Raw genomic sequence first — 23,988 nt, 5'->3', positions numbered from 1 at the left:
GTCTTGTATTGTAAGTTATTCTTACTAAGAGGACATAGACTCCCGAGTGTTCCCGTTATGATCCCCAGTTACGGCAGACGTTAGGAAACATCAAAGAGCCTAGTACTCAAACAAGAAAACTTCACAGTACTCATGGTCTGAGGAAATAAGTTCCGATAGCCATAATGAGAAATGTACTTATGAAAAAATTTTAATTTTCTTAAAGTACTCTCATAGGTCTTATCCAGTACAGTTCTAAACTGTACCTGTGCAAATGATTTATGACTGTCACGTCCTCGCAGCACAAGAAACGGTGCTGTAAATCATACTACACACTAATCTATGGCGGTCATCAATCGTCCATCTGTTAGATGACCTCGAATAGGGATACTTTTCGATTTAATATTCAATGTTCACTTAACAGGTGTTTCTTTATCCAAGACATGGTCTTGATACCCTGTTTTGAATATTTCCGTAAATCGAATGGACTCATTATTTAATTCTAAACCACAATTAAATAGTAATGGAGTGAATGATAATTTTGCACAAAAATTAATTACTCCATTAATGAATGGTTTTAGTACAGTGTCTTACATTAAATCAACCCTGTTTAATTAAAACACTTGTACAGGGAATATCAAAGCCAGTCTCCAACATGCTTGATTCCCATTGCCTCAACGTGTTTGTTGTGTTTCACTTGAGGTAGAGGTTTAGTCAAAGGATCGGCCACATTATCGTCCGTGCCGATCTTACAAATTCTGATTTCACCTTCGGATTTCCATTCCCTTATCATGTGAAATCATCGTTGCACGTGTTTGACCTTCTGGTGTTCTCTCGGCTCTCTGGCCTGAGCGATAGCTCCATTATTATCACAATAAAGGTCTATCGGGCCCTTGATTGAGGGTACAACACCAAGTTCACTGATGAACTTGCGAATCCAAACAGCTTCCTTGGCAGCTTTCGAAGCGGCCAAGTACTCGGCTTCAGTTGTAGAGTCTGCAGTGGTGCTCTGCTTGGCACTCTTCCAGCTGAACGCTCCTCCATTCAGACAGAATACATATCCCGACTGTGACTTGAAGTCGTCTCTGTCAGTCTGGAAGCTAGCGTCGGTGTAACCTTCAACAACCAGTTCTTTGTGGCCTCCATATACCAGGAATTTATCCTTGTTCCTTTTCAGGTACTTAAGGATGTTTTTGGCCGCAGTCCAATGCGCCTCTCCTGGGTCCGATTGGTATCGACTCGTTGCACTCAGGGCATACGATACATCCGGCCTTGTACATATCATGGCATACATGATCGATCCGATTAGTGAAGCATATGGGATCTGATTCATTCTTTCTCGCTCAACAGGTGTCTGCGGACACTGTTTCTTGCTGAGAGTTATGCCATGGGACATCGGTAAATGCCCTCTTTTGGCATTTTCCATGTTGAATCGAGCTAATACCTTATCAATGTAAGTACTTTGGCTTAATCCAATCATCCTCTTAGATCTATCGCTGTAGATCTTGATGCCCAATATGTACTGTGCCTCTCCTAAGTCCTTCATTGAAAAGCACTTTCCCAACCAGCCCTTTACGGACTCTAACAATTTTGTGTTGTTTCCAATGAGCAGTATGTCATCAACATACATGACTAGGAATGCAATATCACTCCCACTGACCTTCTTGTATACACAAGACTCATCTGGATTCTTGATAAAACCAAACTTGCTGATGGCTTCATCAAATCGCAGATTCCAACTCCTGCTGGCTTGCTTTAGTCCATAAATGGACTTCTTTAGCTTGCAAACCTTTCCAGCGTTGCCTGGATCGACAAAACCCTCTGGTTGTGTCATATACACAGTTTCTTCCAAAATCCCATTAAGGAAGGCGGTTTTGACATCCATTTGCCATATTTCGTAATCGTAATATGCAGCAATCGCTAGGATAATCCGGACGGACTTTAGCATTGCAACTGGTGAAAAAGTTTCATCATAGTCAATCCCGTGGACTTGTCTATAACCTTTTGCCACCAGTCTAGCTTTGTATACCGATACATTTCCATCTTTGTCTGTCTTCACTTTGAAGATCCATTTGCAACCAATGGGTGTATAACCCTCGGGCAAATTCACCAAGTCCCAGACTTGATTTTCAGACATGGAGTCCATCTCGGATTTTCATGGCCTCTTGCCATTTTGCAGAGTCGGGGCTCGTCATAGCTTGCTTGTATGTCGCCGACTCATCACCATCCATAACTATGATGTCCTGATCATCAGTTAGACAATACCGAGGTATCTGTCTGGTTGAGATCTTTGCCGTTGCGACCTACGTAGGGTAATCGGTTGAGCATTTACATTGTCTGTTTGACTCTGACCAATCTTCTCAGATGCTTCCAAAGTATCTAGATTGTCAGTTTTGTCAGGTTGACATTGTTACTCGTCCTCTCGAACTTCGTCGAGTTCGATTTTCCTCCCACTTGTCATTTTGGAAAGGTGATCCTTCTCCAAAAAGACACCATCACGAGAAACAAACACTTTGTTCTCGGATTTATTGTTGAAGTAATACCCTTTGGTTTCTTTTGGATATCCCACAAAGAAACACTTATCCGATTTGGGGTGAAGTTTGTCCGAAATTAATCGCTTGACATATGCTTCGCATCCCCAAATCTTGAGAAAAGACAACCTGGGAGGTTTCTTAGTCCATAATTCATATGGAATCTTTTCAACAGCTTTTGACGGAGCTCTATTCAGTGTTAGTGCTGCTGTTTGTAGCGCATGTCCCCAGAACGAGATAGGGAGTTCACTAAGACCCATCATTGACCGAACCATGTCTAACAAGGTCCGATTCCTCCGTTCGGACACTCCGTTCCATTGAGGAGTTCCAGGAGGTGTCAACTCTGAAAGAATGCCACATTCTTTCAAGTGATCGTAGAATTCATGGCTCAAATATTCGCCACCTCGATCCGATCGAAGTGCTTTAATTTTCTTGCCAAGTTGATTTTCAACCTCTTTCTGAAATTCTTTGAACTTTTTAAAGGATTCAGATTTATTCGACATTAAGTAGATATAGCCATATCTACTATAATCGTCGGTGAAGGTGATGAAATATCGGTAACCTTGCCTTGCGGGTGTGCTCATAGGTCCACATACATCCGTGTGTATTAGACCTAATAAGTCACTTACCCTTTCTCCCAACTTGGAGAATGGCTGTTTGATCATCTTGCCTAATAAGCATCCTTCGCAATTTTCAAATGACTCTAAGTCAAATGAGTCAAGAACACCTTCTTGAAGAAGTTTCTTGATGCGTTTGATGTTAATGTGGCCAAGACAACAATGCCACAAGTAGGTTTGATTCGACTCGATGGTCTTAGCTTAGTGGTATCAACTTTTGTCATATGTAAAACATGCAATTTAATTGAACATAAATTTGTAAACTTGAAACAACTAGTGTTAAAAGTCTTACATTTGAAATTCCTAGGTGTCCAACACCTATGGATATGTTCAAAGCATGATGAAAACTAGAAATAGTTTAATTACATATCATAGACAAAATAGTGCATGCAAGCACGACCGAAAAACCATCTTCGTCGTCTTTTTGTCCATGCACCAACACTTGATAAGCTTCTCACTTGGTCCCTGAAAAGGCAACATTAAGTGAGTCATACTTGGTATCCAATACCTTATGATAAGCTTAATCCACAAGTGTTAAGGAAGATACCTGAGGTGGTCGGAGTGATCCCCTCTTCCTTGATGAGCATGCATTCCTTCTTGTAATGGCCTTGCATGCCACAATGGAAGCATCTCATCTTTGCCTTAACTTTCTTGAACTCCTTCTTCTTAGCTCTCAAGGGCCTTTTGGTCATTCCATAGGCAGTGGCTTGGCTAAGTAGTTGCACCACCTCCTTGAGGGAGTGTGTCTCCTTTCCCGCAGCGATATGCACTCTAAGTGCATCATAGCCCGAGTGGAGTGAAGCAAGCAAGATATGCCCCGCCATCTCATCTTCCAATGGAATTCCGAGAAGCTGCATGTGCTTGAAGAGCCTAGTCATACCAAGCACATGAGGTCGGAGGGGCATCCCGGGTCTCAATTTAGCATTGTAGACCTTGGTCCAAAGCCGTCGCCTTTCTTTAGCAAGACACCCAACATTTGGTGGCTTAATCCTCATGTTTGAAAGTGACCTGGTCAAGTCAAACACGAGTCCATCAAAGTTGCCATTGTCACTCTTGGTGACTCTTACATTGACAACGTCCTCAAGTGCTTTGAGGAACATGTCCGGAAGGTAGGAGGAAAGAGTTTCCTTCCAATCTTCCTGGATGGAATTTGCCATGAGTCGTGAGACCCTTTTGCAATTGGAAGACCATTCTTCATGAGCCTCGTCGGTCATGATCCCTTTAGCAAAGAAGCTTGGAATGGGAGTATCAAGAGTATACTCCAAGGAGCAATTCCGGAGAGTTCTCCTGAGTTCCTCTTCACATTCCTTAAAGTTGACCAAGTTTAAGGGAAAGGCCAACTTTTCGAGGAGTTCCGGGCACATATGTTTGTTGTTTGAGTTACTTGCAGACATGTTTCTACAATTGATAGAATTTGAAATGAAAAACCATTCATACATCAATAAGTTGAAATTTAAAGCGTTCATGCACTTATTCACACTTATTGAACATTTTATCCACGCATTCTAAGATTGTCCCTTATGGGCGAGAATAAAATGATTCTGAGATCCCAAAGATCAAGAAATGGATAAGCATGCTTTGGCTTGTCTTAACCATTAAATATCTTAAGGTAAGCAATCCAATTGCTAATAGCTCCAAGCTACCCTCGGTTTGATAAAATGTCGCATCTAATGCATACTTGACATTTTATCTCTTTTGCCACGACATCTAAGGACTCCTTACTGATATCGTTGAGCTTAACCAAGACAACTTGTATACCTAGTATATCTTACGTTCCTAGGGAAGTAGTGATGCCTCGCTTTGGCGTAATCCATCACGTACGCGCATTAGTTCGGTAAGTGTTGTCCTTGGAATGGCAAATTTTAGCTCAATATTATTAAGGGACCTAGGGTTTCTATGTTGGTTGATTTAAGTGAACTTAACTAATCATCGCAACATCATAGAAATCCTAGACATGCATCTAGAAAACATATATATAATAACAATATATAAGGCATAAAAATAGATGCATTTGGCAACTAGCATGACCCCTTGAAATCTTCAATTTCCATGGGTCTTCATCTTGGCTCGTCTTCGTCGAAACGTCGTCTTGAGACTTCTTGGCCAAAATGAAATAAAAGAAGCTAGCTAGAACGACTAAGATTAATCTAAATAGTACAAAAATACTTAACGGTTCGCAGACCGTATTTAGATTTACAAAAATACATAACGAAACGCAGTCCGTATTTTCTATCCTAGTCGGGCCCCACTAGTTGCCATTTTTCAAACAACCTGTTTTGAAAGCAATCTTTCATTCACCCGTTCACTATTTGTGAACGGCCCATGCAATTTTACGAAATACACAATTAAACACGCAAAACTAGTAACTAACTTAGGTCGTTAATCCAATTAACGCGCCTAATTAAAACTAGTCAAAGTGGTTTAATCCATTATTTCTAAACGCAAAATGCTAACGCATTTAATTAAGCTCCCACTAAATTCCGCATCCGTACTTAATTAATCCGATTAATTAAGTCGGCATAACCCGTAATTTGTCAAAATTTTGCAAAATCAAAATCGAGGTTTTTAGCCTCGTTAAAATAAATAATTAAAATTATTAACATGAAAAAACGCAAAATTATAGCTCAATGTTAAGCAAAATCACCCAACAAAGCCCTTGGTGGGTGCGCACCATGGCTGCTAGGCAGCCCATGGCATGGCGCCATGGTGCGTGGTTGAGGCCTGCTGTGCCTAGCAAGCAGCGCCTCAAGCCCCAGCTGCCAGGCAGCATGCTTCGCATGCTTGTTAGCACGCTGGTGCCTGCGAACATCTGGCCTGCTGGGCAGGCGCATCATGATGCTCGTGGTGCACTGGCTGATGCTTGTTGCCCTGCTGCCCAGCAGCTTCCTTCGCAAGCCAGCCCAGCCACCCCACGCACCCCTGCCATGCATCCCAGCCACACACACACAGCGCATAGCAGCATCAAGCCTCGCCCTTGTGCGCACCATAGGCAGCCACATGTGGGCTGCTAGGCAGCCCGGCTAGCCTTGGTGGCACTTGGGTGTGTGGCCTTGATTTGCGTGCTATGACTCGGGATTTTAATCCCGATTTACGTGTGACATGAATTAATTCCAAATTATATTTTAGAATTAATTTTAGGGAAAATAAAATAAAACAACCATTAAGTCTAACTTAAATAAATTTTATTTTAATTGGTGCACAAGCCTAAATTTATCCAAAATTACAATTTTGAACAAAATTAGGTCAAACATTATGCTGAAAATAAAATGAGTTATGTCCAAAATTAATCTTGCCAATATGCAAATTAATCATGGATTTGACAAAAGGGAGTTGGAAAAATAAATTAATCATCCAATGATAAAATTTTCCAACTTGCATACTTGTGTAAAATACCAAGATTACATCTTCCAATATGAAGATTAATCAAATTTTACTCACAAGTAATTGAACATAATAGATTTTAATCAACCAAAATATGAAAAAATCCAAACTTTGTTCAACATGGAATTTAGGGTTAGGGTTCCAATCATTTAAACACTTAAAGATTAGAACTTTAACAATACTTGGGAACTTAAAATACAAAATCACAACAAGTTTTCACACCTTATTGCAATTTATTTGCAAAATTGTGAAAAACAAGTTTATGTGATTACTTGGTATATCAACTTAAGCACTAATAAACACTCCATTATTATGCTCAAAGATATTTTAAAACCAGTAGATTAGTGATGCAAATGTGCATTTAATCTAACCTTGTAGTGCTTGCATTAATCAAGGCTTAAAAAGAATTAAAACTTTCGTTGAAAAACGAAAAACCCCAGAAAAAAATGGGTTTCTGGTTCGAATTTGGCTTTTGGACAACCCTAAAAGGGCTGAAACAGTTCCAGAATGTCGATTCCACCCAAAAATCACTATTTTTGAGCCAAAATCTAGGTTCGACAGCCAAGTCGATAATAAAATCGAGTTTTAAAATTTAATTAAAACGAGCATCTAATCTAATTAGATGAACATGAACCAGAAAAATAAATTCTTTAAAACACCTTAATTAAACAATAATTGCAAAAATTAAAAGGAGCGTGGCTCCGATACCGCTGTAGGGTTTCGTAGTGACCCGACACTACGCGAAAGGAAACCCACCAAGACCCGCCCCTTAATTAAAGCAATTAAACAAGCATGATAAACTTAATCAAACAAGATTAAGGATAAGAATTATACCTTTGACGCGTGCTTCGCTCCCAAGGAGCTCTTACTTCAAAATCTCGAAAAGACGAGATCTCCGACGGATCATACCCTCGACCCGACCCGAGCGTCCCAAGTCTTGAAGGTTAGTCAAGGCCCGGACAAAATAACTATGAGTTTTACGAATCAAAGGTTTACTCTTTTCTAGAGTTGCCTTTTTAATTCCACTCAAGGTTGTCTCAAATCCCAATACCAAGCTTGGTATTTATAGGGAAATGATCCCTTGATTTCCAATCTCCCATCAATGTGGGAGAGTTGGTAAAATGATAATTATTTAATTCCAAAATTAAATAATTAATTAACTCAATCACAAATCGACACATGGCACAAATATAGAGAAAGCCAAGTGAGGACCAAGGCTTGGGGGGACCATTGCCTTGATCCCCAAGGCCATGTATTGGTCCCCACACACCATGCCCAAAACCGGGTCAAGGTGTGCTAGCTGGCTGCCAGCTAGCGTGCCAGCTGGGGCTGCCAGCTAGCGTGCCAGCTGGGGCTGCCAGCTAGCGTGCCTTGCTGCCAGCCAGTGCACGCTGCTGCTGGGTTGTGCTGGTGCTACGTGCTGGCGCTGCTAGCACCTAGTGCTGACATTAGCCCCAGCAGCCCACGCACTCACTCTTCGCGCCTCACTGCTAGCACAGCCAGCATACGTGCTGCTAGCGAGCCACGCATGCTGGCCACACTGTCCCCCCGCACCATTCGCATACCCCATCGCACACACGCACTAGCACGATGCCTACGCTAGCACTAGCCAGTGCCTAGCACTGCTTGTGCTTGATGTGAGGCATGTGCGCACGTACACGCACTCGCATGCGTGGCGCTGCTGCCTAGCACCCAGCCAGGCATTGCACGCACACGCACCAGCCATGCGCCACGTACCACGCACTGCCAGCCCACACGCATCACATGCGAGACTGCTTTGTGCGAGGCTAGTGTGCGAGGCTGCGAGTGTCAGGCCCTAGCATCGAGCTGGCGCGCAGCCCCTCGCATGTGCTGCGATGCTTAGTGCTGCCATGCGAAGGCTAGCACTCAAGCACACGCACATGGCGCGCCATTGCCAGGCAGCCAGCCACGCCAGCACCTGGTGCTTGCGATGGTGCTGCCAGGCCAGGCACGCACGCACGCAGCACCCAGTGCTTGCGATGGTGCGCCTGGTGATGCCATGGCCTGCGATAGGCGCCATATGCACCCAGGCACCACGCTAGCATGCTTGATAGTTGCTATGGGCTGCCTGGTGCCTGTGTGGCCTGCGATGGCTGCCATGCGCACCTAGGCACCCATGCTAGCTTACGATGGGCTGCTAGGGTGCGCCTAGGCTGCGATGGTGCCTAGCACACCATGGTGCGCCTAGCACACACATGGTGCACCCAGGTTTGCGATGAGCTAACCTAGCCTAGCTATGGCTACGTTCATGCTTGTCGATTGTGATTTTGCGACGCTCGGTATCGACGCCCTAGGCTCGATTTCCGACGTCTGTATTCGTAAAACTCTGTCGACTCATTAAATCCTTTCGGATTAATTCGACGTCTCGGATCGGAGATTCGATTGGGTTAGACCCGAAGGGTTCAGTTAAGATTAAGCTGTAATATCAATTGTATCCTGATATTACTGATCGGAAGCGGCCTCCACCTAGGCATTCCGATCACTTGACCTTACTGAAGAATTACCTCTGTAATAATTCTGAACCCTCTATCGGAATAATACACTTGTTGGAAGGACACCATTCCTTTCAGAAAGGAAGTAGTGGTTCGAGACCAAAGAATAATACGTAGTATTTCTCTAGCTGGGGAAAGTTGTATGATATTATTGATACGAATATACAGACTACAAAGTTGTAGGAAGCACAAGAAAACAATGTATAGTCTTCATCATAAATGTAACCCAGGACACTAACTAGGATAACGGGGGGTGGGAGAAATGCCTAACTGTGTGTACGACGAGAGGACTCACTTGCTGTGCCTCATTTTGAAGTCGCATTTTCTTTGAATACAAGCTCAGACGCGTGAACAGGAGGTGATAAAGATGGCATTGTAGCTATTGTGTTCAGATTAGTTGTTCCACCTGGTACCTTGGCAGGGTAAACTTCCATTATTTCTTCACTCCTCTCATTTAAATAGACAACATCCTGCATGGTGAGCTGATGATACTCAACAACCTCGCGTAAGAAGCGATTCTCACGAGCATAAAAAGCATTCTCTTGAGCCAACCGCGCCTTCTCTGCCAAAAGAGATTCCAATTGGAGTCGTATCTGAAATGTAAATCCAAGAGTCAAATAATCTGCCTGATAATCATGTAGGAAATGCTTTGATTGAATGGTTAGAAGTTCAGAAGTCCACCAATTCATCATCTTCTGGGTTGTCTCCATTCTCCATACTCTCTCGAAGAATCCTGTTTTCTTCCTCTAGCTGAGCACACCGCTCCCTGGCAAATGCAAGGTCAGCTTTGAAAGTCTTTAGCTCTCTAAGGAGCAGCTTTGTTTTGGCAGCCATGGCCATAGCAACCTGAAATGCACCAAAAAAAAATATCCACCAGAATTAATCCATAAACGTGTGAAATCCATCAAGAACCAAAGGATAGAAGATATGACACATGATTTGACTTCAAGTTAGTACTAAACATAAGATTTGAGACACCAAATTTATAGAGCATAAGTGTATACTAAGTAGAGTCTATAAAAGCCTTCTGCCCTAACCTAAGGGTAAATTATATCCAATAAGAAATGAGAAGTACAGCACAACATTTAAGAGAGCTCTAGAGAGACAGACCGTAGAAAATCCCTTAGTATTAATTAGTATTAATTATTATATGACCAGTGATCAAAAAGTGGCCACCTTACGTCGCGAGATGCCTGCAATTGGATGTTCAATTCCGTTTGAGCCACCGAGGGCATTTGGTTCTGTGTTCCAGATGGTTCCTTTACAAGTCCAGCATCTGTGGGCTGTTGGTTGAAGTCAGGGGCTGATTTTTTTCTGGCATACCTCCGATTTCGAGTGTTTAGGATAATGTCTGCAGTGCGGTTCTCCACAATGTGAAGTCCTTCCTGGACATTAGAGCAGTACAGACATCAGTAGCATAATTATTGCTCAATATATACAATTGCTAGCAACACACAATAATGAGTTTATGATGATACCTTCTTAACTTTTACACAGCTCCTCAAAGAGAGGCAAAGATCACAAGAAAAAGAAATAATAATAATAATAATAATAATAATAATAATAATAATAATAATAATAATAATAATAATAATAATAATAATAATAAAAAAAAAATAATAATAATAAAAAAAAAGAATCATGGGACCCCTTTTATGATTGTTAGTTTGTTACAACTACTAATTTTGTAAGTTTTTTTTTGCTAAGTGAACCTTCCAGAAGAGAAACAACATAGATTAGGGGGGGAGGCACTTGCGATTTTCTCGTTATGTATATTGGTTTATTAAACAGGAAACCCAATTTTAGGCTATAAAAGAGGATCAAATTCTCAAACACCAATAGGAACGAACACCTCTTGGGCAAAGTATATACTAGCAGGTTTATCAGCTATCTTTTGGTGCCTCAAAAAAGACAGAGTAGAAGGGGTAAAAAGCGTTTTCTTAAATCCATTAACGTTGTTGGGGGGCAAACAAACAATATCAGTCTTTTTAATTGCCTCCCCAGTTCTATCTTCAATATATTCCTAATAGATTCAGGGGTTCTATCTGTAATGTAATTTACCATAGGGGTTCTTCAAGTGACACAACTACTACAACCATTCAGTAATGGACTTAACTCACCACTTCACCAATAACCAGTTACTACCAATCCACCATCAGGACCTGGCATCAGTTTATTTCCAGTAAACCTGTGTTCTTTCTTCTTTCAGTGTTTTTAAATATTTACAATTTTGTCCAGTGAAGCTTCTCATGGTAGCTTCAGTTGATAGCAAATCGTTTTACTTTTACAACTCCCCTAAATTTCTTCGTCCAAAAAGATTCACACAAATTAGATGGCTATGGACCATAAGCCCATAAATGGACCTTTTTTAATACTCTACTGCAAAAATTGCTCATAAATTTTTTTTCAGAGAATTCAATTATGTTAACTTATTGAATTTCTACAGCATACTGGGATTTGCATTATGGCACAGGAAGCTCTCCTCAAGGATTTGGTCTATTAAGATAATATCTGAGAAAATAATAGCAGTAGGTGTCTGAGCCACAGGAGAATTGGTAAAAAGCCTAAACATAGCACCAAATGGAGCAAATTCACAGCTGAGTGTTTAATAAACTTCAACATTACGAAATAATTACATCAAGCTTACCTCTAAGGCATTGCCAAGATAATTAAACGAAGAAGCAATAGCACCAAACCCCTTCCGTAATACAGCTTTGTCCGGTTTTTGGCGGCCCTGCTCAGGTTGAAATTGGCGGCCATCCTGCAATCAGATAACTCATATAATGAAAGTACTATCAGAATGGTATATCAATACAGCAGTGAACATCAAACAAAAACAAAATTTAAACGTCTGGCACCTGACCATTTAAAATAAGATTCGAGATCAAGCAACAAAATACTCTTTTATGGGTATTTATATTTCATATACAAATCTTTTCTATCTCTGCTTCTTTCCCTCACACTCTTCACAGATTAAACTATCATTCTAGGATAACTGTCCACCTCTTGTGTGCGCTTACACAGGATTATTTCTTTTCCTTATTGCTTCGGGGGGAGAAAGTGGTTAGAAGCGTTGTGGAAGAAGAGAATTTAAGAACAAGATGTTTATCGTGGGCTTTCTCACCTGCTGTCCGGAAGCAGCATTATTTTCATACCGACGAGCTGTCCTAGGGGCTTCAGCTTGCTCAGGTGGAACATCGTCATCAAGGACCGCTTTAGCCTTCCGAGCCACTGAGCCCCAGAAACCTTGAAACTCATTCAAGTTTCTCATTGACGCAATACTCAAATAAGTGCTTCTGCATCAACCAATAGTCAAATGTTATGATGATAAGCGCGTAATACAACAAAATCAGAGGTGCAAGGAAATATCTCTACACCACAATACCCAAAACTGAACGCCAGTATCCCATTGTAATAAGCGATCTCGGTACATGTAGGTTTGTACAGTCTGGCTATCATACTCTGCACCAGTATGAGTTGATCATGCATAGTACCACACTTGAACCAGTTGCGGGATTTGCAAGATTTAAGCTTTGTACATTCCTAATTATCTTTCTTTAATCCCACTATACTAACACAGTAAACATCATTGTTAAAACGCTCTATCATTCATTAAATTTTGGTCAATACCAATCATTTTCGGTTATACTAACTCCTTAATTTTATACTCCGTAATTACTAAATTCTGCGAAATGATGCAGTAGTACTAAATTAGGGTTCCATCAGATAAAACCCAGCTTATTAAATTTGGAAGGAAAAAAAAACAGAATCAAATCAGCTTTCTTGTTCACTTACTTCTCTCAAAATACTATCGAAGGTTCAAACTAGGTCCAATCCAAGTATTAATATGATAAAATTCGCCCATAAAAGTACAAATTAAAAAATTTAATTGATAAAATCGTTAAAAATTAAATTGGGAATAATGAAATGAAAATTACCTGAAATCAGAAAATTGAATTGAAGTGAATGATATAGAATAGGGGTTTATTTTCGTCAGTGATGAGATCTCGAGCTTCGTGAAAGGAGAGAGAAAAATGTGGATTAATTTCAGAAGAGCAACGAATTCGTGAAGTTCGCCGATAAGACAAAAAGGGAGGAAGATGAGGTCTTGTGGACTTTGTGGGGTTGTCGGTGTCAATGAATCAGCGAAGTGTTTTCCAACATTTTACATTTTTACTAGTCTTCCTTAACCCGGATTTACTCGTCGTTAATTTTAGATAGAGAGTATGATTGTCATGATTTGAGGTGCGTAAATCTTGAATTTTTTATATCATTTCAATTTTATTTCGTAACAAATTAAATGGATTAGGGTGATAATTGACAAGTGATGCAACGGTAATGTTGGGCACGGAGTATTGACAATTTAAAAATCTTTGTAGCAATGAAGCAGCGTGAATTGGTTTGTGTGTATCAAATTTTCTAATTGCTAGCTAAAGTTTGTAAAACAAAAAAAAAAAAATCACCTAAGTGTAGCAGACCAATAGCACAGGGCGCTTGTCTTAAAAGCCTAAATTTTAAACATTGTTTTAGAAAACTCATTTGTTTTGGACAAATAATGAGAAATTTATTATTTCTCTCACACTATTACGCACCTTAAATTATATACCTATGAGCTTTTGGATTAAAAAAAAAAAGTTAGTGATACAGTATTAATTGAAATTGTTAAGAAGCTAAGTAAAGATGTTATAAGCATATTAGAACGATTAATTTCTTATTGGTAGCTAAATTTTGTAAAAAAAAAATTACTTAAATGAAGGAGTGCAATTGCACAGGGCCCTTATCTTAAAGAGTCTAATTTAAACATTATTTTAGAAAACTCATTTGTCTTGGGCAAATAACAAGAGTATAGTAGTTTTTCTCACACTATTATATATCTTAGACTTCATACCTATAAGTTTTTGCCTAAAAAAGAAGTTAATGCTGCAAATCCTATAATACGAATTGAAGTTGATATTAAGCTAAGTAAAGATGTAATAAGCAAAATATAAAGATTGCTTCTTTGCGCATTTTGTTCCATGAAATAGAAAATTATCTTGGAGTTGAATTGTTTTAAACTAATTAAGTAATTTTAATTTGACAATCAATCAAACTGCTTAGGGATCTTTGTTGGTTAGCATTAGGTTGTAAAATGCTAAGTAATACAATAGTCTAGTAAGGTGTTATATTTTAAATGCATGATATATAAAGGTTTTCAAATACAATAGCATTTGCTAAATTAATGTCTTTAGGGTCATACACTCATACCTGTTCATCTCTATTTATGAAATTAACTATTAAAAGTTGTTATATTTCTCTTTTAATTACAACTCTAGAGGTGAATATAATGTAATTAACTTGTACTTTCTTACTTTTACATATGCATTGGCAATTGCATATTTTGTAGTGAGTGAGCAAGAAGTCTATAGCTCAGTGGAGCTTGACTTCGGTTCCGTGACTGTGACCGGGTTCGATGCTCATATCGCCTCTCTCACTTGGGTAATACCCCCTTGACATTCCTATGATAGGAAATCAAGGTGGGGTCCACTTATTAGGGGTGAGCACAAATTTCGGATACCCGGAATTGGTTGGGAGCGGGTCCTAAAATTCGGAATTGGAATTGGAACCACTTCAACTGGGTCCTAAAACTTAGAAATTGGAATTGGAATTGTCGGGTACCGATTCCGGTTTCGGTTATGGGTACCCACTATTGTACATAAATGTTAAAATTTAATACAATTATAATAGTTATTTGATCCATTTTCATTTTTAGCGTTTAATAATTATATTTATATATGCATGAAGCTATTTTATTTATGTTAGGTTTTAATAATATATTTTTTTTTATTTTACTAACTACATACATTTAACATATATTTTTTTTTAAAAATATATTTGGTTTAATATATAAAAAAATTGAGAATTGGAATTGGAACCGGTTGCAACCGATTCCTTAATTTATTACCTGAAATTGGAACCACCGGGTCTAATTACGATTCCAGACCCGCCGGTTACTAACCAGTTCCGATTCCAATTCCGGGTACCCGGAATTTTTGCTCATCCCTAGGCCCATCCCTTACTCGCAAAAAAAAAAAAAAAAAAAAAATAGCGAGTTTGATAACTCATATTTATCAAAGTGTTCTAGATCAAAAACTGGCTAGACTTATATTTAATTTGACCCAATAATTACTCATATCAATTTTTGTTTTGAAATTACACTATGTTTACACACTAGCTTAAACCTAATCCAGCATGCCTCGGACAAAAATCAAACTAGACCCGAATTAAACTTGACTCCAACTCCAAACGATTAATATATCACGACGTGATCCAAACCGATTATGATCCTACTCGACCCTAAAAGCATGTTATCCCGTCACTAACCAACATTTTAAACATGCCACATGTAATTCCCCTATGGGTTGTCATCGTTCACGGTAGCACACGTCGTCAAATCTTCGTTCTTTTCCACACTATAAAACTCAAAATAAGAGAGAGAAAACCCAGAAATCTTCCCAAAAACAGAGAAATGAAAGTGAAAGTGAATGTAAAAGTAAAATCGAAGATGAAAGAAAAAAATTCCGCCATTTTTATGCAACATGCAATCCTCTCTCTTCTCATACTACTACTAGTACCTTCTTCCTATGCTCGATCAACCATTGATGAACCTTACGATGTTCGTCAGCATCTTTCTACTGTAACTAGGTTTGATCTCTATTTTTTTTATTTTTTATTGCATAGGTTTTTTCAATTTTCTATATTGGGGATTAATTAACCCTAATTTTGACATTTGGGTGGTTTTGATTGATAATGTGGTTTTAATTTGGGATGCAGATATGGAGCTGTGAAAGATATTGTGGATAATGAATTTGTACCTTCTAATAAAACTGATGATTGTACACCTGTTCATATAAATCTTGTGGTAATCTCTTCTTTTAGTTTTCAATTAATTATACATGTATAGAAATGGAGACATTTTGAATGAATTTCTTGTTTATGAAATTTGATTGAAGTGAAGATTACATATTTACATGGCTGTATGCCAGAACTTATTATTTTGTCGTGTAGAGAGCCATGTAGTGAAGTGATGTAGATGGGATTCGGTCTCGTGTCTTAGTTCTACTTAAGACTTTATCAAATATCCATAAGACCATAGATTATCATATACCCAAAGTTATAGACTTGCTTCTAAAATGTTGAATGAATTATGTGGGTTGGTAATATTAAGAGCTCAATTTTTTGTGGTGTAGCATAGTTGATATGTGTGCAAATTTTTGGTCTAGGGTGATTGTGATTGTGATTGTGGGGGGTTTCCATGTCATTTTTGGGTGTCACAGTTTTGACATTTAGGACATTTTGTGCTGGTTTATATTCTCATTCAGCTAAGTTATTGCCATTTGAAGTTTTTGCAGCTTTGGGCGTTTTACAGTGTTTTTTTTTTTTTTCCTCTCTGTTTTCTGTTAATAATGTTTTTATATATCTAAGCCTATAAATACTTTCGGGTATAACTAGGTTTGAATTTACCAAGAGATTGTGTTCCTATAAATGTTGATTGATGTGGTTATTACATGTTTTTTATGGCCAAGGTCATAGTGGTTATGGAATGTGACTACACGTCATTTCCAGTTGTAAAGTTTTGGTTGGTTTAGAATTGATTTTTACTTTCAACCTATTTGACTCTTGTGGCTACTGTTTTGGCCTGAATAATGCTTAGTGTACCAATCGTGTTCCAAAACAATGTAATGTATATGTGTTTGATATGCAAGGTATTTGTGGGTATGGCATGTCATTTTGAGATGTGAAACTTTGCTGGGTTCATAAATATCTATAGGGCTGATATTCAATCCAAGTGTATGCAGTTTGGAAGAATTTGCAATGTTCCTTGTTTTGACGATTTTTTTTTACTGATTCTTGTGCTCATTAGCCTTTTCTTACTCATTTTTGTTAGCTGTAAAGATATTTACAGTGTATTAACTTTAGTCATTTGTTCAGAACTAATCTACATTAAATTTATAGGCTAGGCATGGAACAAGAGCCCCTACTAAGAAACGAATGAGGGAAATGGATAGGCTAGCCACTTCACTGCAAGCACTTATAGCAAATGCAAAAGAACGTAAATTATCTTTGGATAATGTTCCTGCTTGGCTACTTGAATGGACATCTCCATGGAAGGGAAAGGTAAAGGGCGGCGAATTGATTGTCAAGGGAGAAGAAGAACTCTATGATCTTGGAATCAGGATTCGAGGAAAATATCCAACTCTATTAAATGATGATTACCACCCTGATGTGTATACAATCAAAGCAACTCAGGTAGTGATTTGGTCCTTTCCAAGTTTAGATCACCTTCTTTTCTCATTTTAATCTTGGATGATATTACAACATTTCAGTGCTTATCTACTGATTTGCGTTCCAATCTCTTAACATGGGCTTATGATACATAGTTATGTTATTTTCTTCTTAACGGTTTAGGTTCCTCGGGCATCTGCTAGTGCTGTGGCTTTTTCAATGGGGCTGTTCAGTGAGAGAGGAAGTCTTGGCCCAGGAAAACATCGGGCTTTTGCTGTTAGTACCGAAAGTCGTGCAAGTGACTTATTGCTGAGGTTTTTTGATACCTGCCAAAGCTATAAGGTGGGCGTTTGAAGTATAATTGATTGGTTGTTAGCTTGTTACGTATAGATTCTTTCTTTGGAAGCTGCTATTTTTTTAGTGTTGAACATAAATGGAAGGTTTTTTTTTTTTTTTTCTTTTTTTTTTTTCTTTTAGTAATCTCATTTTTTTCAAAAAAAAAAAAATCTTCAGTATGTTGTTCCTCTGGCTTGATTTCCTTGTCTTAGCATGTCACTTGAATATTTGTCCACATCACCTAATGAATCAGCATGGCAACTATCTTGAGTATACTTAAATATGCAATCTTTGTAAGTAGAAGCCATTTTTTATTTGTTTTATACTCTGCATAAGTTTGTTTGTTTCTTGAAGTTGGGGTTTACTCACCATGTTCTCTATAGTATGCATGTATGGTTTTTCTGTGCTGGTAAAATTTTCAACATTATTTTCAATTCTCATATGTTGCTCTTGTTAAGTTCCCGTATCATTAATATTGATGATACTTGGCCTGTAGGCATTTTGAAATCTTGTAATATGATCACATCCGGTTTGTGTCCTTAAAATTGTTGTGCGTTTTCACCTTGTTCCACTTTCTTCCTCTCTATGGTTGTAGAACTACAGGGAAAATGAGGAGCCTGCTGTTGAGAAGATAAAGGAGCCTATTTTTGATGAAATCACTCATGCCTTAATCGGACGCTATGGATTGAATTTCACCAGACAAGATATATCTTCTCTCTGGTTTTTATGCAAGCAGGTGTGTGTTCCTTCAAAATCACGATTTATTGAACAAGATGTATGGTAGATATCTGTTTTTTTTAATTTGTGTGACAACGTGCTTTTTTTGCTATGGCAGGAAGCATCATTGCTAGACATAACTAATCAAGCTTGTGATCTTTTTAATCCGACTGAGGTACATGGACTTGTAGTTCTCCCTTTGTTGCGATTACATTCAACCATATATTTTCATTTTCTATGGTTGTTTTCTTGTGAATGATGCATTGAGTATTAGAACTATAAGTGGCACCAAAAAGGATTATACCTATTTACATCTACATATATATTATGTTGACATTGTGAGAAGGTATATGCAAATGTTGTTGTGCTTTCCTTCCTCTTTTAGCAACAACCTATGTTGTACTAATGCAGTTTACCTTCTGCATGTAACATTACAAGAGCTCCTGTATACTCCCTCTTAATTTTTTTTCTTGATTTTAGGTCTTTGTGCAAGAATTAAGGATTGTTGTATTTAGTTGGTTTCAGTCTTTTATTTATACTTTTCCTAACCAAATACAATGATTAATTTTACACCCTCCTTTTCTTACTTGCTTCTATTGCTTCAGCTAAATAATCGGAATTGAGTAGCTCTCTTTCCCTCTCCCTTCAAGGTGCAAAAAGTTGAATTAAAGTAGTTATGGCTTTCATTAAAACTAATGGAAGGAGAGTGTTTTTTTTCCTTTTCTTCCCCTAAATAAATATCCTTAGATATAACCACTATCTAGCAACATATGAAATATCCTAATACACAATGAGTTATAATGTTTTGTTATTTGTAGCTTGCTCTGCTGGAGTGGACAGATGATCTGGAAGCATTTGTGTTGAAAGGATATGGAAAATCTGTTAACTACCGCATGGGATTGCCTTTGCTTAAAGATGTTGTTGAGTCCATGGAACTTGCTATCAAGGCTAATGAAGGTACATAAATTTTGTGGTTCGTGCTTTTTTTTTTTTTTTTTGGATGCATCCTCTTCCGTGTCTTTCCTGTGAAGTATGAATTGATATTAGGGGGAGGGGTAATTTAGGTAGTGCATAACAAATAAATTGTCATGAAGCTTGAAGAAGAAGTCAGTCAGTTTGTTAGAGGAGAAATTTTATGAATAGAGCTAATTAGGAAGACATTATGTTAAATATTGATTTAGTGTCTTGGTTTTAGTTTAGTTAAGCTAATTTGAGAAAGAACCCACTTTATGAAAGTGGAAATATCATTTGTAATTGGTGTAATTCAGTTTACATCAATCAAACTTCTCCTTACTTTATTCTTGCATTTTATTTTTAAATGCAGTCCAAAGCTACGTAATATTGTAATTCATAGTAGTCCTCATTGCTTAATATATATTCAACAAGAATTAGTGAGATAGGTTTCTTTTGTGGATTTTAATGCCCTTTTTTTTTTTTTTTTTGGGAGAGAGGGGGGGGGGGGGGGGGGGGGGGGGGAGGGGGGCTACTTCTGAGATCTGAATGCTGCAATATGGTATAATTCTTAGAATCAAAGATGTTTAGCCTTGATGTTGATCTTATCTCTGAAATTGTTCATTTTCTCTGTGATTTTTAGACATTGTAAATGATCAAATTCACTTTGTTAGGCCTGTTTGTGTCGTGTCACTACTTAAAACAATCTCTCTGTAATGATTGTAACTTAAAATGTGTGGCTTTAGTTTAGCCATTTCTGGAGAGGATGAGAAATCAGGAACTTTTGGTGGTCTCATGCACAAAATTAAAACTTCTATGACAACCTGTTCGTTAATCTGAGTGGTGGGAAGGGTTCCCTTGGGCCTTATGGGAATAATGAAATTGTAGAGCTCACATTTCCATGCCCTTTATATATGTATCGTTCTTGTGTGATAGTGTCTGTTCATATTTTCTGCATATGGTATAGCTGGTGTTTTTATCTTCTTACTCTAATCTGACTTGTATGCTCAAACCTGTCATGCAGAAGCTCTGCCCAGTGGGAGTTATGAGAAGGCAAGGCTTCGATTTGCACACGCTGAGACTGTGGTTCCATTCTCATGTCTTCTTGGTCTCTTTCTTCAAGGATCTGGTGAGGATAGAATCTTAAGATCTTGTTGCCTTGCTCCCTACCTTTTACCTCTAGAAATATTTTTCTTTAATTATATTAGCGGTGGACTGGTGGTCTTACTTGGTGTTATTCTTTGAATAATTCACAGAATATAATCTCGTTCTTAAGGAAAAACCGTTGCAGCTCCCTCCTATGCCTCCCAAAAGGCGAACTTGGAGGGGTAGTGTCGTGGCTCCATTTGCTGGGAACAACATGCTTGTACTTTACAGTTGTCCTGCCAGAAAGAGCAAGTATTTTGTTCATGTATTGCATAATGAGCATCCAGTACCTTTACCGGTAAGCTTCAGTTAGCTGTGGCTAAAGTATACATTGGGTTGCACATTGTAGGATATTAGCCAAATAAGGATTTGTTCAGCATTTGCAAAATAGGGGGAATGAAATGACTTTGTTCTCTTCCTGTCTTTAAAGCTATGCATGCACTATTGCCACTTTTTGTCTATATAATACTAATAAACTAACTTTTTTTTTTTTTGAGGCAAAACTAATAAACTAACTTAAGTGCAGCCAAGCCTATAGAAAACTCAATTGCTGCTCGATAGAGGGTGTAGTTTTTTTTTTTTTTTTTTTTTTTCCTACTCAAAACTTTCTGGTGTTGCACCTCCAACATTTTGGCTCCAGAACAATGCAGCTCCTCTTGTATCCCCTTCTTTATGTTGCCTTTTTTTCGGTCCCTTTTCATTTGCTACATCGTCATATGGTATGTTGGTACTCTCATCTTTTTCTGTAGTTTATCCACACACCCACCCACTTTTCTCTCTACTTCTTTTTTAATTTATTAATTTATTTTTTAAATATTTTCTCCTTAAGAGCCTTGTACAATCTTAGGACGCTAGTAAATAGGAATGGAGGGGGAGTGCATAATTGCTTCATGATTCTATTAAACTGTAGACTGTAATTCTGTGCTTCCGTCTTGCTTATCTTCTGATTTCTTCGTATTTCATTTATTTTTGTTAACATTTGATACTGTTGACTTGTTTGAACAGGGCTGCGACAACTCTGACTTTTGTCCATTTGAAGTTTTCAAGGTAACTACTGCATCAATGTGTATGCTATCGTTTGTTAGAAACCTCACCTCTCAGTCATCGAATTGCATGTGTCTTTTAGGAAAGGATACTTGAGCCTCATATGAAGGATGATTATCAGGCCATCTGCACGGTGAAGGATGTTGTGCCAGAGCCTGCATACAGCAAGTTTTCATCGCTGTTTGGTTGGCTGTTCTCCTGGCAGGGTAATGCAAAGGATTCTGACAAAGCCGACTTATAATGGGCCTCATTCCTATAAAGGGGTTCAGCCTTCTCTTGGATTTGATACTCTATCTGAACAAGTCATAATTTGATTTTCAGCTGCTGGATCCATATAGCAGAGTTCTTTTTTTTGTTGATCTTTCTGTTCTTATGCATTGATTTTGCGGAACACAAATATGGAAGCATCAGCAACTTCACTATGCAGGACTGCTGTTGGCCTCAATTTTAGATCTGGAAGTTCAGTTCTTTTACAAATTAAGAGTGATTTACCTGGTGACAGTGATGGGAGTGAACTTCACCGATGCTTGCTGCCTCTGCCTAGCTGTGTTTTATACTGGTTCGGTTCAGATTTTACTGTTAGCAGTATGGGGATGTTCACTTGATTTTAGTTATTCCAATCAGAATTCCTTTTTCCTTTTTTTGGGTTTTTTTCTGGGTGTGTGTACAATGGACTATAGTGAAAAGACAACTCCTGTTATATTTCTGAAAAACTTTAGAAATTGCTAGAAGCTATGGGACCTCGGTCTCTTCAGTCCAATTTCATGCTTTATCTTTAGAAATTAAAACTAGATGAGGTGTCCCAATATATTATAAATTATGCCATTATATGGAGAGTACTTTATCCTTTACATGATTATGTGATTAATATACTTTCCTAGGAAATAAAAAATAACTCCACAAAGTTTATTACAAAAAACTTGATACGGAGGACAAGAAGAGCCGATTAGTAGAAATAAGGACGACAGAAAGAGGTAAATAGTACTAGAAATTAGGAGGGAAACTGGGAAAGAAAGCTGATTAGGAGCATAGAAGAGCTCAACATGATTTACCATATGATCTATGTACACTGGTGGATTAAATTAGATTACTTAAAGGGTCATCAATTAAAACGAAATTATGTCATATATTAAATAATTCAAAGTATTTGTTAAAAAAAAAAAAAAAAAAATCAAAGTATTACATTGAGTTTTTTTTGTAGCACAGACTATTTTCTGGTACTCAATAAAAAATGCTCTATAAATCAAGCTACATAATAAATGTTTAATTGAACTAGACCTTAGGCATAAAGCATAAAGAAGGGCAAAAACTTAATGAATATCATCACCTCCATAAACGGTTTGAAACTCCTTATTTGTGATGTTGAAGAGTCCCATATCATGCCCCCCGAAAAGAGTGAGTGGATCCCAAAATTGGAACTCGTCATCAGTGAAGTAAATACAATTATTAATGTGTGATGCACGAATAGGAATAGAAGTATTATTCCCCACAAATAAGTCAATGACTTGTACCCAAGTATTTGTGTCAAACTTGAACCTATAGACCTTAAAATGTATTGTAACATAATTCAAAGTAGCATCCTCAACTCCTTCAAAATCTATTTTGTGTCTGCTTACCATGAGAAGATCACCGAATGCATCCAACAAGTATTGTTGTTTGATGAAGGGCCATGGGTCGGATGCTTTAGGAATAAGCGAATACTCCATAATTGTCGCGATCTTTGAGTTTTGAAGTGCACTCATGTCACAATATCCAATTTCTCCATCCTGATACAAGAATAGTAATTTTTGACCCCAACGCACAACATCCGTCACCCAATCCATCACCCATCCGTGTAGTTTGGGTGTACTTAAAATTGAAGTCCATGCTTTGTCACTAGGCCTTGCATAGTAAGACATACAACCTGGAAACGCACCAGGTAATGCTATAACAATATAGTCATCTCTTTCATTATCGGCTTCAAAGACAATCATCTTGTTCACAAAACACTGTCCTACCCAAACATAGTCGTTTAACATGGTTGTTTGAGGGGGTAGAGGAACTCGAGCTTTGGTTAGCGGGTTAAACATATAGATTTCTAGGTTTAGATCAAGTGTGACAACCCAACCACGCGACGAACCCCAACATCTAGCACCATCACCTTTGCTGATTAGGACAATATATTTTCCTAAGGTAATTATTCGGGTTATCTTGTGTGTTTTCGGGTAGCATCAACCATGGCATCGTCCTAGTCCAAGTTTTTTTTAGCCATAGAATACGCGGACTGACATGATTGACATACAGAGGAGAAACAGACCAAGTCTTGGACAGAATCTAGCTAGTTTCAACACTATTTCTCGAAGGATTTCAACGGGTAAATCACTCCAATCAGCCATGTATGATTTTGATAATGTTGTTGCCAAATAAAAACATGAAAGCAGTTATAGAGATGAGTTTAGAGTTAAATCAAATTAAAGTTTGTTCTTATAGTTTTTAATGATATCATAACCATATTTATATAGTTTTATACAA

At 38.2% G+C, this 23,988-nt stretch overlaps 2 protein-coding genes across 3 annotated transcripts; one reads left to right on the top strand and one right to left on the bottom strand.

The window, feature by feature from the left end:
* Window positions 1-9,140: 9,140 nt before the first annotated feature.
* Window positions 9,141-13,223, bottom strand: LOC110699326. The gene is made up of 6 exons (XM_021876838.1): window positions 12,960-13,223; window positions 12,146-12,317; window positions 11,669-11,782; window positions 10,203-10,406; window positions 9,703-9,867; window positions 9,141-9,614 (listed from the first exon to the last, which is right to left on the bottom strand). Exons 2-6 carry the CDS (start codon window positions 12,290-12,292, stop codon window positions 9,327-9,329), a joined length of 918 nt encoding a protein of 305 aa, XP_021732530.1. The 5' UTR covers window positions 12,293-12,317; window positions 12,960-13,223; the 3' UTR covers window positions 9,141-9,326.
* Window positions 13,224-15,146: 1,923 nt separating this feature from the next.
* On the top strand, window positions 15,147-22,302 carry LOC110699325 (multiple inositol polyphosphate phosphatase 1-like). 2 transcript variants are annotated; one of them, XM_021876837.1, is made up of 12 exons: window positions 15,147-15,702; window positions 15,832-15,919; window positions 17,014-17,307; window positions 17,467-17,625; window positions 18,215-18,355; window positions 18,455-18,511; window positions 19,155-19,293; window positions 20,312-20,416; window positions 20,544-20,731; window positions 21,439-21,480; window positions 21,560-21,683; window positions 21,799-22,302. In XM_021876837.1, the coding sequence occupies exons 1-12, from the start codon at window positions 15,395-15,397 to the stop codon at window positions 21,813-21,815; spliced, it is 1,662 nt and encodes a 553-aa protein (XP_021732529.1). In that variant the 5' UTR covers window positions 15,147-15,394; the 3' UTR covers window positions 21,816-22,302. The 2 variants fall into 2 exon arrangements, with proteins under 2 accessions (XP_021732529.1, XP_021732528.1); XM_021876836.1 differs by having other exon boundaries at window positions 15,148-15,702; window positions 21,560-22,302.
* Window positions 22,303-23,988: the final 1,686 nt, after the last annotated feature.

Source organism: Chenopodium quinoa, unplaced genomic scaffold (genome assembly GCF_001683475.1).
Source record: "Chenopodium quinoa cultivar QQ74 unplaced genomic scaffold, ASM168347v1, whole genome shotgun sequence".
Classification (NCBI taxonomy): Eukaryota; Viridiplantae; Streptophyta; class Magnoliopsida; order Caryophyllales; family Amaranthaceae; genus Chenopodium; species Chenopodium quinoa.
Note: the sequence above shows the minus strand (reverse complement) of the source record. Positions and strands in the feature narration are given on the sequence as shown.

Bases quoted from the DNA above. Each gene is read 5' to 3' on its own strand.
- LOC110699326 (XM_021876838.1), bottom strand. From the start codon at position 12,292: ATGAGAAACTTGAATGAGTTTCAAGGTTTCTGGGGCTCAGTGGCTCGG. The intron at 9,868-10,202 runs GTAAGGTGGCCA...GGTGCATTTCAG, and splicing joins AATTGCAGGCATCTCGCGAC to GTTGCTATGGCCATGGCTGC. The intron at 9,615-9,702 runs GTGGACTTCTGA...TTTACATTTCAG, and splicing joins ACCCAGAAGATGATGAATTG to ATACGACTCCAATTGGAATC.
- LOC110699325 (XM_021876836.1), top strand. From the start codon at position 15,395: ATGCCACATGTAATTCCCCTATGGGTTGTCATCGTTCACGGTAGCACA. The intron at 20,732-21,438 runs GTAAGCTTCAGT...TTGTTTGAACAG, and splicing joins AGCATCCAGTACCTTTACCG to GGCTGCGACAACTCTGACTT. The intron at 21,481-21,559 runs GTAACTACTGCA...TGTGTCTTTTAG, and splicing joins GTCCATTTGAAGTTTTCAAG to GAAAGGATACTTGAGCCTCA.